Source organism: Myotis brandtii, unplaced genomic scaffold (genome assembly GCF_000412655.1).
Source record: "Myotis brandtii unplaced genomic scaffold, ASM41265v1 scaffold431, whole genome shotgun sequence".
NCBI classification, from domain to species: domain Eukaryota; kingdom Metazoa; phylum Chordata; class Mammalia; order Chiroptera; family Vespertilionidae; genus Myotis; species Myotis brandtii.
This window is the reverse complement of record NW_005366486.1, coordinates 1,017,640-1,037,441: the sequence shown is the minus strand read 5'-3', so window position 1 is coordinate 1,037,441 and position 19,802 is coordinate 1,017,640. Positions and strand designations below refer to the sequence as shown.

Here is a 19,802-nt window from a genome sequence, read left to right as displayed (position 1 = left end):
TGTGAGAGGGATGTCCGACTGCCGGCAGTCGGACATCCCCCGAGGGGTCCCAGATTGGAGAGGGTTCAGACCGGGCTGAGGGACAACCCCCCTCCCCCTGTGCATGAATTTCGTGTACCTGGCCACTAGTTTTTAATAGTATGTTTACTCCATTCATTCTATTTTTTCTTTGGGGAGCTACACTTAAATGCATGTGGGTTTTATTACCCTTAACCTAAAGTATCTTAACCTTACTTTCCTGTTACCCACATCCGTGGTTCTCTGTGACATATTTTGTGCAATGTTTCAATTCTATCTCCTAATTCACTAATTCTCTCTTCAGTGGTGATAAATACTATCTAACAACTTTTAATTTTATATTATTTATTGGCTGATTTACCAATTCTGTAGTCTTTGCAGGACTCATTCTATAGCTAGTTTTTTTCTGACTCTCATATGAAGTCATTTTCCCCCTTGTGTTTTAGTGATTTTCTGTTGTAAGTTAATTTTCCTTGGAAATTATCTGTATGCAACTTTAGAGTGGGTATCTCAAGAGAGGATTTGAGTTGAGTTTTGCCAGATTCCTGGGAGTACTATCAATCTGAGTCTGCATTTAAAAAAACTTTTCATTATTATAAATTTCAAATATTCTCAAGCAGTGTAATGTGTCCTCATATGCCCATTGCCCAGCTTTAAAAATACTAATATTCTGCCATTCATGTTTTATATATTCCTTCCCCCAGTTTCTTCCCTGAAGCAATTAAAAGCATAACTCAGACCATTTAAAAATTTCCCACTGGGGGATTTAGGGGACACACAGAGAGATCCACATGAGTGTGAGCTTCAGAGAAGACATTTTTTTTTCTTTTTTCCCCGCCAGAGTCAAGGCTGCACTGAGGCCGAATCAGAGCTTATTCCTCTCTGCAGGGCAGGTCTGCCACTACTGCTCTTAGGAGTCAGCTTTAGGCTGAGGAAGGAAGCATACTTTGATCTAGCGTCCCACCTGCTCAGGCCCTAGGCTTTCATCTTGTCAACAGTTCCGTTTCTTAAGACTAGGATTCGGGTAAGGTGACCAACTGTTCTCGTTCATTCTAGTTTGAGGCGTATCCTAGGATGTGGAACTTTTAGCCCTAAAACTGAAGAAGTCTCAGGCAACTGGGGCAGCTGGTGACCTGGCTCCAGATCACCAGAGACTACTGCAAATGTAGTCTCTTGGGCAAATGCTGAATATAGCACTCCCCCCGCCCCCTCGGATACAAGCTTTTATGCTAGCCCTAGCTTCTGAGGAATTGTAGTTCAACCATACATGCTAGCCCTAGCTTCTGAGGAATTGTAGTTCAACCATGCATTTAAGAAGAAGAAGAAAATACACACACACACACACACATATATGTATTGATTTCAGAGAGGAAGGGAGAGGGAGAGAGAGACAGAAACACCAATGATGAGAGAGAATCATTGATCAGCTGCCTCCTGCATACCCCTGACTAGGGATGGAGCCCACAACCCAGGCATGTGCCTTGATTGGGAATTGAACTGTGACCACCTGGTTCATGGGTCAATGCTTATCCACTGAGCAACACAGGCTGGTTGAAAATATGTGTATTTTTATATTATACTAGAGGCCTAGTGCATGGAATTTGTGCACAGGTAGGGTCCCTAGGCCTGGCCAGCGATCAGGGCTGATAGGTTCCCTGGCTCCCCACCTCCTCCTTCCCTCGCTCCTTCAGTGCCCTGCCATCACTGCTGGTCGCCCGCCATATTCCGCGCTGCCCCCTGGTGGTCAGGGCATGTCATAGCAAGTGATCGAACTCCCAGTCTCCTGGTCAAACTCCCGAGGGGACACTTTGCATATTAGCCTTTTATGTATATAGATTCTATACTTTCAGAGGTGGTGTTCTGGGAAAGGATTCTGAAATTCTAATTTGAAATATTGCCAGATAAAAGGAAATCTCTGAATATTTACTTTTAAACATTGAGCTCACCTTCAAAATGTATCGTATGTCACATAAACATCTGGATTCTTGGCCTCTGGTGAAAAATGAAAAGACTTGGCTATACAGGGCTAGCCTTCTCTGGTGGTATCTGGAATTGACAAGTAGTCATTTCCCTGGGATGGGTTGTGGTCTATCCACTCCTCAAAACTCCCATCACTTGTACAATGTGCACATGTGCACATCAAGGCCAGCACCCCCCACCCACTGACTCAGGGCTCATTTGAGTTTGCGGCCCCTGGTCAAGCAATCTACTAATGGGATCCTTGGTGACCTAAACAGGACCGAACAAGGACCTACTCATCATTCAGCACCTGTGGGTGCTTGTTAAACTTTACTTCACATCTGTGGGCAGAGCTGGGTTTGAATGCTGGCTCCACTCCACACTCGCCCCTTTTCAGGGCACCCACTTCCTCATGGATGAAGGGCAACCACAGTTCCCAAGCTGCAGAGGTGATGTGAGGATAAAACAAGGCAGCGCACATGAAAGACTTTGGCCAGTGCCCAGCGTAGGGAACGCTCTTAATAAAGAGGAGATATTAGTATAACATGCATCACTGTCTTACTGCTTTTGAATTTTTCTGTCACCCGGGGTAGCTTTCTACTTCCGGGGCTGAGGCACTCTGCTGTCCAACTTTGTTTTGACCCACCTAGTCCTGACTATGCCATGGTCACACATACACTCTTACACTTAAACTGAATTGTCTGCCTTTTGCAGAATTGAGGGAATGATACAAAAAGAGGTCTCCGTACAGCTATTTCAGGCTCCCCAAGATTGCATTGTGAGCAATAGGTCTCCAGGAAGAACAGGAAAAACTTATGTGTCTAATAAGCCCACCTCTTACCTGTTCGGTGAGCTGTTCTCCCTCCGAACCAGCACCTGCAGTTTCGCTCCATCCCAGGGTCCCAGGTTTGTCTCTGCCCCTGGCAATGGAGCTCTGCCTGCAGGACGCCACCCTCACTTCTCTAAACGCCAATCACTCCTGTGCCTCTCAGTGCCCTGGCGGAGAACCATCCGGCTCCTGGCCATCCCTTTGGGCCTTGCTGGTACTACCCTGAGATGCACTGAGGCCATCAGTCAGTGGCACTCACGCGTGCTCTTCCCAGAGGCCATCAGTACTGTAATGGGGACCTGAGGAGCCTCACCCAAGGCGTTATCGGTAGGTAGAACATTCAGACACATCCTTGCAGGTTGCCAGTAGGGATCTTATGAGGGAGACAGCCCTTTGGGGGCCTCACAGAACCTGGCTGTCCATCCTTTTACATAGATTCATGACTCTACCACAGCACGCCATGGCCGAGGACACATGGGGACCAGCGTATCTGTTTGGTCCAAGGCTAAGAAAGAAAATGAAAGCGAGTTTTTATTTTAAAAGTTGAGATGTGATCAACAAAGTGATTGGATGGTCACTTCTTATCATGTTGGTTTCTTTTTAGAAATCTCCACAGTCATTTATTCTCAGTAGAAACAAGTTCAAACATCTAAGGTTGGCTTTCAAGGTTTCCATTGCCCAGTTCATCCTACAAAACCTGCACTGTCTGTCCCTCATCCTCAGGCCTCCCTCTGGCTCAGTCCCTCCCCACTCGCCTCCTCTGCAGATGCATGCTCTTCCCTCCAGGCACCTGCTCATGCTTTTCCCTGGAGTTGAAAGACTTTCCCCTTTGCTGGTGAACCCTAACCCTTAGAACAGCGGTTCCCAAACTTCAACCAGATTGGCATCACCTGGGGATCTTTAGGAAAATACGAATGCCGGCTCCCCATCCCTAGACCTAGTAATTTGTTATGGGTGTGATCTGGGCATCAGCATTTTTAGAGGATTCCCAGGTGACTCTGATGTGCAGCAAAGTCTGAGAGGCATTGTTATAAAAAATAAATGCTCTTAAACTTCAATATCTGACTCTCTCACTCTTGTCTTTTCCTTACAGATAAAAACCAATGTTTCCAGCTTCACTAAAGCTGGGCTCCACCCGCTGCTCGGTGTGCTCATATGTATGCAGTCTCTCACTCTTGTCTTTTCCTTACAGATAAAAACCAACATTTCCAGCTTCATTCACTAAAGCTGGGCTCCACCCGCTGCTCGGTGCACTCATATGTATGCACATCACACCTCGTTCTTATCTGTGAATCTGTGATCATATTGATCAGGATCATCCATTTGCTTCTCTGTCTCCCTACTCGATGGAGTTCATAGAGTGCAGGCACTGTCCCTGGCATCTAACACAGGAAGTGGCTTGTAGAAGATGCACAATTTAGTTTTACTTTTTTTAAAAGATGAAAACTTTTTATCAATTTTTTTAGAGGAAAAAGAAGGGAGAGGGAGAGAAACATTGATGTGATAAGGAAACATTGATAGGCCGTCTCCTGCATGCCCCCTAAAGAGGATCAAGCCTGCAACCCCGGCATGTGCCCTGACCTGTCATTGAACTGGGACCTCTCAGTGCATGGGACAATGCTCAACAAACTGAGCCACACCAGCCAGGGATGCAATTCAGCTTTGTTGAACTAAATAGAACTCAGATCCCTGGTGCAATCTGTAAGAACACGCATTTTAACTTTGCAGGTCTACAATTTTCTCTCCCTTGCGAAAAATTAGAAGAAGGAAGCCATAGACTAGAACCCAGGATGCTCGGAAAACACAGAAACTGCACCAAAGCCTGACCTCAGGATGGTCTCTGGCCATTTGAGGAAAGCCCTCCCGGAGCAAGTTGACAGATGGCAGAGCACCAGCCACAAAGGAGTGAGAAGCAAGGAGGGTGACACGTGACCCTCCAAGCACAGGGCTTCATACACAGTAGATGCTCAGCAGATATGCATCAAGTAGATACATAACTAGTTCCAGTTCTTGGTCAGAGGCACCACATGATCCTGTTTCCTTGGGTCTGTCCTCCTAACAGGCGGAGTTCCTAGTTCAGGCTGCCTAGATGCCAAACTCCCCTTCGGAGTCTATCACTTGCAATTTTAAACAGGTGAACCCAGTGCAGCCGTGGTGGAGTTTCCTTGCCCAAGAGTACTTTATCATACCCCTCAGGTGTCACCTCATATGTGGAGAAATGCAGAAATCATCATCCTGGGAACTATGAATATGAGATTCCAATGATGTAAAACCACTCTATCCTATCCCTCACCCACAGCCATTATTACCTAAGTAGTTTTCGGTTTGGTACCCATGTCAGTAGTCAACAGAACATTATCTGCCCAAGTTGTTATTCAGAACATTTGTACTTTCCACTCACATTCTGTTTTGATCATTAATGGCTCACCCTTTCTACAATTAAGCCTAAATATGTCAAAAAGTTTGAATTTCTACACTTTTGCCCCTCGCATTTTCACAGTAGGGAAAATTAGTAATACTCTTGAAATAAGACAGCTAATTATCAAGGAATTTAAGTGATTGGCAGCTTCGGTACCGAGAGCCCTGCTGTCCTATTTGTTTTAATTTGGAGAAATACAAATTCTAGATGCATTGTATTCCAGATTTATTTGAACCCCAAGAACTTGGTGGGTGATCAATTATGTATTTATTCTAAGTATTCTGGTTGCAAACTAATCCGAGTGTAATACATTTTCTCAAAAAAGTTACTCAAGATTAACTACAATTAGAGAGCAGTGAGTGGTGGTTCAGATTGTGCAAAACAGAAACTAAGCATAAATCATTGAAATTAATTATATCTTTTCCAACAACTCTCCAAATTTATTTCCTAGGGCTTTCTTAAATGACAGTAAACATTTGTTTGTGTTCCTACAAGGAGACAGTGTTGGGGGGCGGCAGCCGGCTGAGATGGCTGCATGTCTGCTGGTATCCACCCAGAGTTAAGAAGACTTTTCTTCCACTTTATTTTACTGGCTGTGTGGCCTCCCGCCTGGGGTAAGGTTTCCATCCTATGTGACTAAGCACTGGCTGGGAAGTGTTCTTAAGGACATGAACATATCCTCCCTCCTCCCTCTTCTTTCCTGCTGGTTGGAAAGTGAACATAGGGAATAGTTTTTCAACAGCCATCTTGGACCATGAAGTGACCTTGGGATTGAAAAGCATGAAAGGCAGAGGGACAAGATATGAGAAGCCTGGCGCTGTCCTATCAGCCTGGACCACCTGCCTCTGGACTGTCATGTGTGACAGCAAGAATTTCTGTTCTTACTTAAACCACTGTACTTGGGGTTTTTTCACTCCCATCTGAACCTGATGCCACTGGTATGAACAGGTAGGGAAATACAATCTTGAATTTAAAAACAACTGTGGGCTGGATAATTCAAACTGCGTAATCCATATGTGGATAACAACTGCTGGCCATATCGTATTAGGGCTTTAATATAATAACAGTTCCAGATTCCTTCTGCTCAGATGAGATAAGCACCCAGGTCCTGCTTCTTGTCTTCCATGTAACTGAGGTACATGATTCAAGAGTCCGTGAGACCTGTTTTCTCCTGAAGAAGCACAGCCACAGACATGTGACCATCCAGCCTTCCTCCTCCTGCGGGTACAGAGGCTACTGCACTTGCGGGCCATCACTGGAATCAGTGTACAGACTCCTTGACAACTATAGCACTGGCTAAGGCCACCAGGGGAGGAAAGGAGGATACCGCAAAGATCCCTTGGAGACAATTCCTGGGGTATGGAGGGGGCACCAAGACAACTCCACACAGCTATGTGTCTATCACATGGCTCTCTCCTCCGTCTGTCCCCACCAAACTCCAGACTGGGCGCAGTGCTACCATGGATGAGATGCTTTATGGTTGGACTAGAGGCCCAATGCATGAAATTCGTGCAAGAATAGGCCTTCCTTCCCCTGGCTGCCGGCACCGGCTTCCCTCTGGCCGCTGACAGGCACCCTTCCCTCACAGCCCTGGCTTCGTGCGGAAGGTCATCCGGTCTAATTAGCATATTATACTTTTATTATTATAGATGATAAAAGATTACAAGAATATGTTGTGTGTGTTAGAGGTAAAATGGACATTGTACCTCGTGATCCAAGTCTCCTCTGTTTGGCTCAACATAGCTCCACCTCACCTCTTAGCCCTCAGGCAGGCAAAAATCAATGGAAAAATATCCTCAGGTGAGGATTAAAAAAAAAAAAAAGAAGCGAAAAGATTTTCCTTCTTTGCAAAGCCATGCTTCTCAATGACTTTCTGCAAGTGATCTGAGCAGAACTCCCGTTTCCTCCTGTGAAACAAGGGGCTAGACTAGCCGGGGGCAAACTATGGCCCGGGGGCCGGATCCGCCCGTTTGAAATGAATAAAACTAAAAAAAAAAAAGACCGTACCCTTTTATGTAATGATGTTTACTTTGAATTTATATTAGGTCACACAAACACTCCATCCATGTTTTTGTTCAGGCCCTCCGGTCCAGTTTAAGAACCCATTGTGGCCCCCGAGTCAAAAAGTTTGCCCACCCCTGGTCTAGGGGAATACCAGATAAGAAATTAAAACAACCTGGGGAAATAAACTAGTGTATGGTCTGTTTAATAATTGAAAAGGGGTTACTTATTGAGCCCCTATTGCCCCCTGGATAACACATTAGCACTGGCTAAGGCCACCTGGGGAGGAAAGGAGGATACCACAAAGATCCCTTGGAGACAATTCCTGGGGTATGGAGGGGGCACCAAGACAACTCCACACAGCCAGCCCAAGAGGCTGGAACCTCAGGGCTTGACCTGTCCGTTGTCATGCTCTCCTCTGGTGCATGGGTTCTGTCAGAAGAAGGTAGGAGTCCACCCAATCAACGGGGGAGAGTCAACAGGTTTCATTCAGCCATGGGACACTGGGACATTTGCCCACTGGGCTATTGGACAGACTGCTTTTTGTAACTCTTTTAGGTTTAGGAAAAATAACACGTATCCTTCATTCACGAGTCTGCCATGCACCCTTGTTTTCTTGGACATCCCTTGATTCAACTTGGCTTCTTCCTCAAACTCCTCAAAAGACATTTTCTCCTCATTATAGGAACTTCCAAATCCTCTGTCTTCATGTAGGGGATTATTTTTGATGCTATCACTGGCTGATGTTTTTAATATGAGACAATGTTATATTTGAAGTCCTACTTATCATTTAGTCCTACTTATAATTAGTATAACATATGGTGTGGATTTGTTATAATAGTTAACTAACAAGAAAGCAATTAGAAATATGTTGGTTGTGACCATTTGTGTTAATGCTTCTACCAGACTAGGCTAGTCACTTACTTGTTGCTTATTAACATGGAATTCTTGACATTTATTAGGGTGGCTTAAAAAAATCCCATTGTATTATTTAACTTATTTTATAAATTTTGAATTTCAATATAGAGCAGGTTTAATTAACAATATCTTGTCTTATAATCAACTAATAAAATTTTGGTTAACAAGATTGTTCTTAAATGACAGAAATGCAAATATTCAGATTCACACATTTCCTGATTGTTCTTTGTCAAAGACATTAGCTGATACTTGGTTAGAAGAAGAACATATTTAGATTTGCTTAGTTGCTATGACTGGAAATAGTCTATGGTTATAAAATATTGTGAGGACATGTTGCAACACTTAGTCCAGAGAAAATAAGAACATTGGGATTATCAGAGTGCTAAAAAGTATCTACTCAGTCCCTCTTGTGGAATAAAGATAAATAACCACTGGACATGTGGAGTCTCATTCAGCCTTGAAAGGGGTGAACTTTTTAAAAGGTCTGTGACGATCTTATTGATTGGTCAACCCAGGAGCCATTCTCAATGCCATTCGTCCTACTACCTCATGCCACATTCTTTCCCACCATCCTTTGCAGCTGGGCTTGGCCTTATGATGGGTTCTCAACAGTGACATGTAAGGTGATGTCGTGGGAGTGGTTTCTGGAGGAGTTTTTACTCTTCCTTATATTCTGTGCCTTGAATGTGGATGGGGTGCCCGGGTTGGCAGATATCAATCTACAATCAGAGGCAACACCCATGAGGACTGAAAGCCAGGGCTTTTGATAGCATTGTTAAGCGGCTATACCTCTTTTGTTGTCTTCCTCCACATTTTTAATCAAATAAGATGATTAAATGACTTTATTACTTTAATAATGGCTAGTTTTGTTGTTGTTATTATTTGCAGTCATAGCAGTTTATTCACATATTTCTCCACCAGCTGAAGGTGCATCTACACTTAGGTGAAGACCAAGCCAGCTATCAGAAATGTGATGAAACTTACTTCCATGACAGTAACCTAAAGCAGCATGTGCCAAAGCACTTTCGGTGGTGATGGAACTGTTCACGTGGACTATACAGAATGTGTGACCACAGAACACTTGAAATGTGGCTGGTGCAATTCAAGAAATAAAGCTTTAATTTTATGTAGTTTTAATTGATTTAAAATGAAACGGAAATAGTTACATGTAGCTACCAGCTATTGGGCTGAACAGCACAGATCAAAAGAATGGCTAGTCTAGTTAAAAACAAACAAACAAACAAAAACTACTGAGATTATGCATTCTCTGGGAGAAAATTCAGCCTTAAAGTTTATGTATGTCGTCTTACAGGCCCAAGAACACCTCGTTATGGAGAAATGATGACTCATGGGGGCTTTACACAGCTTAGTGTTTGAAGGCTGAACAATATTTTTTAACTTGCTTATTAGCTAACTATGCAGAACTGATACCAATTTAAGCATTTTACATTGACAACTACAATAAAGGCTGTCTTTCTGGAAAAATAATCTTATTGAGACTACGCTCATTCAGCTGTTTGTCAAGTCTTTTGTATTCCCAATTACAAATGAAAAGAATAATAATGGTGTGCCAGTCTCATTAAGCTATGGGAGCATAATCACTCTCTGAGATAAACTGTAAATTACAGTTTGTGAAGACTGCTGGGTAGACTAGAAAATCAGCCAAAAAGTGAAGCAATGTGGCGCTAAGAGCAGTGAGACGCTGAAAACTGGCAGCTGAAGGTCCTCCCTTGAAAGGGCAAGAGCGGCGGATACTGATCATCCCAGAACCCAGAAATCCGTGGGGCTCTCGTGCCCTAGGACATGGGCTCCAAGACTGCCTGCCACACCCACATGTGATTTGCAGAAATGATGCCATCATGCCTCGGTGTCTTACATACAGTAAATGATCAGCATGCTTGCATTCATAGCCCCTTTAGAGCCCGAGGAAGAACTAATTCTGCAAGTGTGCTTGGTGGCCCAGAGCTGTGAAAGTTATCACCTCCCCTATCTCCTGGCAAGGATCTCGGTCACAGACAGCTTCTCCATCACAGTTACTTCCGCCTGCTGAAAACAGGTCAGCAAAGTCCCTGTGGCTGCGAACCTGAGCTCCTTCAAGCTAGGTTATGCATACTTTTAAGAAATAGCTGACAAGCCAAACTTACTTCGGAGACAGGACAATCTATAAACAGGGTTCTAGCAGAAATAATAAAGAAAATGAGTTGAAGACTTTGGCAAGTCATATGTACTTAATCTCTTTGATTATTTGGTGTAACAATTATCCGATTTAAAAAGCATTCAATTCAAGAAAGCCAGCACCCCACCCACATTTCTAACAAAGAGTAGTTGCACAGGAGCTTCTGGAGACAATTACTAGAGAAACTGGATTGATTCCAAGTTGATTTTTTTTCTCAGAGAACTATTTATTTATACTCAGTATTATTTCCATGTTGTATTGACTAGTACTCACTTCTCATCAGTTTGCTTTGCAATTCCTTTGCAAACACCTATGTTTCTTCATAGGTTCTGCTTTGATCCACTTATTTTATGGTAGCTTCCAATGTCTAAGAAGATAAAGGTTACCACGTGTGAGAGGTGAAGACCCAGTCTTGATTGTGAAGGCATAGACATGGTCTGTGGGAACACATCTTCTGAAAGAAGATCTCATGGAGAAAATATCTCAGCTAAAGATGCATCAAGACATAAATTCTTACCTATGATGTGACTCTGAAATGCAGAATCTACAACTGTATCTTCTTCATCCTCTTGCAGGTTTTCAGTTGTCTCTTTTACCTGCAGCAACAAAAAATTACTCTAAGTTCTATTTATTATGTTAAGTAGATCCTTTGCCATCCTCAGAATAATGGCAGAATCTCTAACATGTGAGTATATATACACACACACATACTAGAGGCCCAATGCACAAAATTCATGCAAGAGTAGGCCTTCCTTCCCCTGGATGCCAGCACCAGCTTCTCTCTGGCACCCAGGACTCAGGCTTTCGTTATAGCCCCGGCTTCGTCTGGTAGGTCGTCTGGAAGGATGTCCTGAAGGACATCTGGTCTAACTAGCATATTATGCTTTTATTATAACAGATATTATATATATTCTCTCCCTTCCACTTTTCCCCATTCTATCACTTGGTTTTATTTATAGTACAAGTTTTAATTATAAGAGCATATTTTCCAAAATATAACCACAGCTCTGAAAATGAGGATTTATAGGGCACCTAATTCTACATAAGACTTTGCAGATACCAGCTTTGGTTTTTAATACTTAATAAAGTCAGTAACACAGAGCTGTAAGGAAAAATTAAAGTCTAAGGAAATATAATATTCCTCCAGAGTCAGTGGCTTCCACTACAAATTTTAATAAGAGTAAAGAAATATACTTAGATAACCTGACCCTTTCCAAGACTATAACTCTCTAAGAAAATGATATATTTTTTTGTTCTTTGCACAATGAATGATGAAGTGACTATGACACGTGCTCAGTGAACTAGAGCAGCGAGGCATTTATCTAGAGTTTCCAGGTCAAAAACATTTCCCTTATATTTCCGCTGGAATATCCAGATGCTGAATGGCATGGATCAGATGGCACTCTAGAGAGTGTCTACTAACACTACAGGCTTTTACAAATGAGGATTCTGAGACCCAGCAAGTTTCCTTAAACATGCTTTAAGTGGCAACACTGGAACGAAAACCCAGGTCCACTACTTCCCAATCTAGCAGCACTAGTAATAATAACACCATCTACAACACCAACAATGATAAAAACAGTGAACTATTGAACACTCTGTAGCAGGTGCTCTTTACACCCAGGATCTCACAGGCCTCACAGCAACAGGAGGAGGCAGGTGCTACTGTTAGTTCCATTTTAGAGATAAGGACCCTGGAGAAACAGACAGAACGAGTGACTACGTAAGTGATGGGACTGAGATTCAAACACAGCAACTCTGGCTTGAGATGTGTGTTTATTTGGGGATACTGTTTTATTCTCAGATTTCTGTTTGAGTATAGAGTTGGCCTCAATATCAAGACAGCTTATGGTCCTTGGCAGAATGACCTGAAATAGATTTTTAAAAATACACCCCAGTCAGTCACCTGGGAAGCCAGTAATAACAAGGTGAACTGTGCAATGAGTGTAACGGGGGTTCTACTTAGGCACATATTAGAGCAGCGGTTCTCAACCTGTGGGTCGCGATCCCTTTGGGGGTCGAACAACCCTTTCACAGGGGTTGCCTAAGGCCATCGGAAAACACATATTGAATATATAATTACATATTGTTTTTGTGATTCATCACTATGCTTTAATTATGTTCAATTTGTAACAATGAAAATACATCCTGCATATCAGATATTTACATTACGATTCATAACAGTAGAAAAATTACAGTTATGAAGTAGCAACGAAAATAATTTTATGGTTGGGGGTCACCACAACATGAGGAACTGTATTAAAGGGTTGCGGCATTAGGAAGGTTGAGAACCACTGTATTAGAGGGTGCCGGTAGATTTACTCAGGGGCTCGAGTTGAATGCCAAGAAACCCTTAATGTCTGCATTATATTCATGATGTAGAAAGTCATGTGGTTGCATCCTGACCTTGAGCTGAGTTTAGCTTTCTACTTTTTACCTCCTATTTTTCATATTTAATGGAATAAGAACAATTATTTACATTTTATGACCACAGTTTTAATGTTAGAATGTAATTGGTGCTTAATCTGTGCATGCTGACAGCCAGAAAATGGCAAACTCAAGATAGGGTGCGGATGGCCACCTGAACCCACAAGCAGAGCTGTTAGGATGGAATATCCCAGAGGCCAGGTTTCACCATTTTCTTTCCCATCCTGTCTGCTCTGCAGGGATTTCCCTGTGTGTTAGCATCTCCAGAGGAAGAATATTGGGGTAACTGGCTTCCTCCACAGCGGTTTCTAGCAGAGCACATTTAAGGATGGCAGAGAGGAAAAGTGCTCTAAGCATCACTGAGGCCAACAGGTTATTTGCCTTCTCAGGTTCACCAGTCTCAGTGATCCTTTCGTGACAAGGCCACCAAAAGACCCACGGAAGGATTCCCCTAACCCCGTAATTAACAATCCAACAAGAACCATCTTTCTTTATTTATAGAAACTGCAAGGAAATCAATATTTTCAGCACATGCCAGTTCTTATGGCAATATGCTCCATATTTTCCTCCACCTGTTAGGTCCTGTTCCTTTAGGTGTTTCTAAAGTGCCCCATTTTAAACTTAAAGGGGTGCCCTACTAACCTACCTGCTGTAGTGTAGGTGAACCATCTCCATCAGCCTATAAAATTCTAAACCAAAGAATCTAATAATTGGAACCAGATCCTCATTTTATAGATTAAAAAAAGGCTCAGAGAGGGCTAGTGATCTGTTCCAGGGCACATAGGATTTCAGTTTTAGCGTGAGCACTCCTTATCCCTATTCATTGCTGTAACTCAATTTTTCAGAGTGCACCATATTGTTATCGCCATCCTTTCCAGACCTTCCCAAGAGTGACTATGTTTTTCTTAGTGTCTGACAGTTAGATATGTAAGCAGCATTCCAACTATATATAAACTACACTTATTTAAGAGTAGCAAAAATTTCCATGAGTGTGTGTGTGTGCACGCGCGCAAGAGTGTGTGTGTGTGTGTGTGTGTATGTGTGTGTGTGAGACTGCCCTGCTTTCCTTCCCTACTGACCTTTCTGTAGAACTTACCCATCATCTCTCTCCAAGTACCATATTTAAGAAAGACAACAAAAGCCACCTGTCAGCTCCTTGTCAGAACCTCCCAGGGTTTTATGTGCTTAACAGCAAATGCTGCATGTGGTCTGTGGGGATTTATCAGAGAAACTGGGCTTGCAGACAAGGCCCCTAGTTCTTTCAGATCTCCTGGACTAATGACCCATGAGGAGCAGATGACCCCTGAGAAGGAATTTTGAGTTTGAATCTGATAGATGAAGAATCAACAAAGGAATGTAAAATGGGGGTGTGTCTTAAAATGGAATACCTGTCAACTCTATCCATACCAACAGATTTCAATGCAAAGTGGTGAGTTACTAGAAAATTCCATTTGCCTATGGCAATGAGGGGCATAATTTGTGTTGGTAGCAGACTCCCCTTGTTAATTACATTTTTTTTCATAGCCAGAAATTAACATTAACTTTCATTCATGGTCACACAGTGGTTGAAGTTGATGAGAGGTTGTGGGAAGCTTCCTGGGGGTAAGGGACTGCCTACTCCAGATTCAAAATTTTCCAGAGATGGACACAAGAAGAATAACTCCACATGGCAAGGTATTTAAAAGATGGGAGTGCTCACAAAACCAAGATGTTTGGCTCAGAAAAGAATGGTGGTTAGAGATTTAGAAATTTCTCAGCCATTACTCTACCAGGAACAGATATAAATTGGTAATGTCCCATTTGGTAAGAAGTAGAAGGTGACTCAAAGGCAATAACTATGGGATATTTTTGGATTAAGTTTGTTGTCGGTACTTGGATGTCTTCTAATAGTGAATTTCCAACTCTTTTGGGCTCAGTTGTAGTTAAGAATTGTACCAATACCAGTCTATAGCAGGTAACCATTAAATATCAGGGTGCCCATTATAATCTGTTAATCCCTATCATTAGAAAAGGCAAGGAGGAATGAACTTACAAAAGACATGGGGAAAAGGGAGAAAATAATTCACCACTGACAAATATACAAACATAATTTTAGAATTAAACCCAATACTTGGGGATGGCCTTCTTTTGGAATTCTGCATATACTTCTTCTCTGAATCATCCTAACACTAATTGTTTCCTAAGAAAATGACATGTGGATGTTAAAGCTCTTTGTAAAGGAAAACAACACAATGAAGCTCAGTGAAACAGGAAGCGATCTGTGGAGGCAGAACTCCTGGAAGGCATTGTCTTTAGAAAAGTTAATCATTTGGATAACTTTGCAGGAGGAGGGCAAATACGCATGCTTCTTATTGGCATCAAAACAGCATTTAGAACAGAACTGCTGTTCTGTTAAGTATGTTGCAATGATAACATTTTGCAGAATTTAAGATTATAATTTGTATAATTATTGTGCTATTTTATCACCACTGGATGTTTTCACGGGATAAATTTTGATGTTTTATTAGTATGTGCTTTTTTTTTTCAGACTATGTGACAATAGGTGAAGAGAATACTCATTATTTAAGTTAAAATACCCATATTAATTTGGCCATCTCTTTCCACTGCATGATGAAGGTATATGGTCTCATTAATTTTGTTACAATTTTTGCTTTGACCACTGACAGCGTGGAGGCTGGAGCTCCCTTCCTCTGAGACTTCTCGCTTCAGAAAATTATCTAAATCTCCCGGAAGGAAGGACCTACAACCTGTAGCAAGCAGTGTGCACTTCCTTCTGACTGACTTACTACTACCGATGCCATCTTTCCCAGGGACGCCTTTTCCCCTCTTACCATTCTTTTATATAATTTAACTAAAAGTACAAAGCAACATGGCTCTTGTCCAAATTACAGAAAAGTTGGAGCTAAGTGGTCTGCGATGGCATCAATGGGGACCTAAACCTGTAATCAAAGTTTCAAAAAGAGAACATTCAACTCAGCAAAGCATGAAGGGGAGTTTTACATGTTAGAATATATCTAGCGATCCTGAGAATGAACGTTCAGGTACTAGTGAAGTAAATGGAGGCTGGCTACATACACGGGTTTGTCATACGTATGGAAATGATCCTCTACTATTATCACCATCAATTAAAATAATTACAATGCCTTAGGCTCCTCAAAACTAAATACGGTCTAGTTTGTAAATGGCAAGGGATGGTGGTATTATATGGTTCTAAAACATTGGTTTTATTCAGAAAATAGTGTGATATGCAATGCATTATGTGCAGCCATTGTTTCCATGCAAAATTACTGCAAGAAGAATTCTTTACAACACACGTTAAAATAAGGAGATTAGCAAATGTACCTTGAGCCCTTGTGGGGGGAAATTCCCTCAAACTCTGAATTTTAAAAGGTTCATGGGTATTCACATCAATGTGCTGTGGTATTAGAATACATCTTATTTTACATCTAATCTCCTTTCTATAGAGGCTGATAACACAGAATAAACAGGTTTTCACTGCTATTCTTGTACTAGTCCTAAAGGAGACTACGGCAATGTCATTTCTGAAATTACTAATTTTAGCCCAAAACACACTGATGCTTATGGAGATGAAATGAAAAACGTTGCATTTTACATTTAAAAAATGACCAGCTGGTCAACTCTGCAGGTGAATAATATTCCTCTGTATGGGAAAGCTCCCAGAATGACAATCCATCTTGCAGCTAACTAGAGAAATTAGCATGCCCCCATTGGTTATGTATATTGGGGTGGTCAGGGAATCTTTGTCCTGCACAGAAAATAATAAGACTGTTTCTCACAGGTATTCTGGAATGACCAAAGGATACTTATTACTACCCTGTGAAAGGCTGCAGACGAGAGAGGACAAGCATGGCAAATCACTTTGGCATTAGGAAGCAATGAGAAAGCAAAAATGAAACTGTGAAAGCAAGACAGAGGGTCTTTGTGTTTTTCTAGGGACTTCTGTACAGTGAGTATATACCCTCTGCTGTCAGAACCACATTAAATGGGGCGCAGTTAAACTGAGTGTGCCTGATAAGAGGCTCTGCCGGGCTATCACAGTTTTCCATCAGCTGGATTGAATTTCTGGCATATTGCACATTTCCACACGTTCCATTCTCTCTCCTTCCTTACAGTGACACGACAAGGGCAGCCTCAGATATGCTTATAACTTGTGGTTTTATAATGCAGGGGGCGTCTACATTTTCAAAGAAGAAATGGTACCAAAGGAAGTCAAGAGTAAAAATGGAGAAAAACAAAAAGAAAGAAAAAACTTTTGCAAAAAGCATAGTCTGCATATGATCCCAGAGTTTGAAAATAAAAGGCCTTGTATCTCTTTAGAGTCAGAGCTATTATGTGCATTTGCCTCAAATTACAGTATGTCAGTAAAATGCTAAGGAACCCTAAACATCAATTAGTCATTAAACTAATAGTTAATAACTAGTAACACCAATCATAGTTACTTCTAAACCTCTATTTTTGAACTACTCTAGAAAAATGTATAATTACTTCATATTTCAAGTTTCCCCTATGAAAATGAGAGCATGTATTATATTTTAAAATCTCTTTTATAAGAGGATAAAAATATACGATACAATCAGTAATTCCATGAAGAGATTTTTTGTTTGTTTATGTGCTTTAAAACTTATGGAACAAAAGAATGAACATCACAAATCTATTATTCAAGAACAGAAAGAATATAAGGACAGTAAGTGCAGCTTCCCTGTGAAAATGTAAAAACGTTATTTTATTCTTTTCATCCTCACCCAAGGACATGCTTTCATTGATTTTAGAGAGAGGGGAAGGGGAAGAGAGAGAGAGAAACATTGATGTGAGAGAGAAACAATGTGAGAAACATCTAACATTGATCGGTTGCACCCACTCCAGGGATGGAACCTGCAACCCAGTCATGTGCCCTGACTGGGAATAGAACCCACAACCTCTAGGCTACAGGACAATGCCCAACCAACTGAGCCACACCCACCAGGGCTTCTTTTATTATTTTTTAAAAGGAAATTTCCCCCTTTGTTCTGGACCTCTCAATTAAAAAACTAAGTGCTAGGAAGTCAAGTTCCAGAAAGAATATCTTAGTCTTAACACCTATTTGGGTAGAGTGAACTGGAACACACCACTTCCAGAAAAAGAAATGCTTAAATCAAATCATCAAAATAGTCAATATTCTCTTAAACAGTTTAGCACTTTTATTTTTCACAATGATGTTCATTCCTTTCTGTGTTGCTGAAATGCTGGAAATAACCATCCCCACAGAGTCCCAGCGCGAGGGTGTAATTTTAAGATGACACCAGCAGCCTCATTTGCCTGCACTGTGATTACCATCATTCTGAAAAGAGAGCTGACAGGGAGCCATCCCTCTGCTAGAGTTGTCACTGAGCTTTCTCTCTTTTATTCTCTTCTGCTTTAACTTTCTCTTTACCCTATAATCTCTTGCCCATATATTTTCATCAGCAAAGGGCAGGGAGAACCCCAACCGGCCTGTCACAGAATCTAACAGCTCAAACCCCGGATGGTGGAGCACTTACCAGGGAGCCCTTGGGCATCTCTGCCTCGGCTTTGGTTTTGAGGGTTTTCTTGTGGTTTCCTTGAGCGCTGCTGGAGCCGCTGGTGCGACAGGAGCCCTGGGAGCTGCCCTTTGACATGCTCCTGCAGGAAACATTGCTTGATCCACTTTCTGTCTGTTGAGCTGCTCTCTTATCAACTCTGCAGGTAGAAAGTGATTCCTCTGATAAATGACATTGCTCTTCTTCAATCACTCTACTCTTCCCAGTGCCTTAATGTTTAAAGTAACCTCCATACATCGCTCTGTCTTTAACCCTCTGAGTGAGAGCGCTTCCCCATGACCTTGATCAGATCTTTACCTGATATTCCAGGAGTGTGTCACTTTAAATTTGATAATAGAATACTTTATTTTTATGACTGCTCCTGAGATTGGGGGATAAAAAAGAACACTGTAAAGTGATTGCTAACTACATTTCTGGCTTAAGATTGGCAGGAAATGTAATTTCCTCTGGAAGTTTCTAAGTATCCGTTTGCTCGGTACAATCAATGAGATTGGCATACTCTGAATCGTGCATTTAATTTGCTTCCATTTCATGCCATGTGGGTACATTCATGCTTCCTAGTGTGGGCTGAATTTCTTTCAACCTTGATAAAACTTACCATTCTTTAATTTCAAAGACCATTGGTTTGGTTAACAAAGTAACATGGACTAAATTATCACTTCATTGCTAACTTTTATTTCATTGTTTAAATTCTGGCTAATGTATAAAAGGCTGCTATTATGTGTTTCTGCTTGTATGAAAGGCATGCTTGGCTGGCATTTAATGTTCATTAAGCAAACAACTCTCCCTGCGTGGGGGGGAGGGGCCCTCCACATCCCCACCCGCTTGGCCCACGCGTTACCTGCTCAAAAGCTCGGTCATAAAGGTATCTTTTGTTGGACATGCAACAGGACTGGGTCTATTTCTCGGTTCAAACTTCACTTGCTCGTAAATGTCTTGTGCTGCCTTCCGACTACTTTTGCTGTGGAAGCCGGCGTCTGGAGGCCCCGCCAGCTCCGCGTCCCTGCGAAGCTCACTCTCCACCTCAGGCTTCTTTTTCTCCTTTTTCCGCTCTGCTTTCAGCTGCCTGTGTCCAAAGCCCAAGCCCTTCGCGTCTTTCTTCTCCACTTTGGGTTTGGAGGCCTCCATTTTCCTGCTGCTGAGAGCGGGGAGTCGGCTCCTCCGAAAACCGAACCAGCTGGCAAAGGAAGGCCCGGGCCGCGGCTTGGCTTCCACAGACGTGGCCTTTGTCTGCACTTGGCCCTTCTCCACGTTTTCCTGAATGCACAACATGACCTTTTCTTCGATGGAGGGCGAGAGGGGGGCTTCTGGGCTCGCAGCAGCAGTCCTGGTTATAGAAGGATCTGGATGCCTTCCAGAAGCTTCTAGCTTGGCGGTCGTGCCGGTTGCAAAACCGCTTGGGCACTGTGTGCTCCCTGGGCTCTGCGGGGCCCGTGGGCAGCCTGCCGTGGCGGGTGGGCCCCCGCAGGGGTCGCTGCC

General features: G+C 42.4%; 1 protein-coding gene across 1 annotated transcript in view; it reads right to left on the bottom strand.

The window, feature by feature from the left end:
- The window catches only part of NCKAP5 (NCK-associated protein 5), an 890,249-nt gene that overhangs the window by 103,619 nt on the left and 766,828 nt on the right, over positions 1-19,802 (bottom strand). Inside the window, exon 13 of the mRNA XM_014546136.1 lies at positions 10,838-10,916. Coding sequence (XP_014401622.1) covers positions 10,838-10,916 — 79 coding nt within the window. The remainder of the gene's footprint in view (positions 1-10,837; positions 10,917-19,802) is intronic.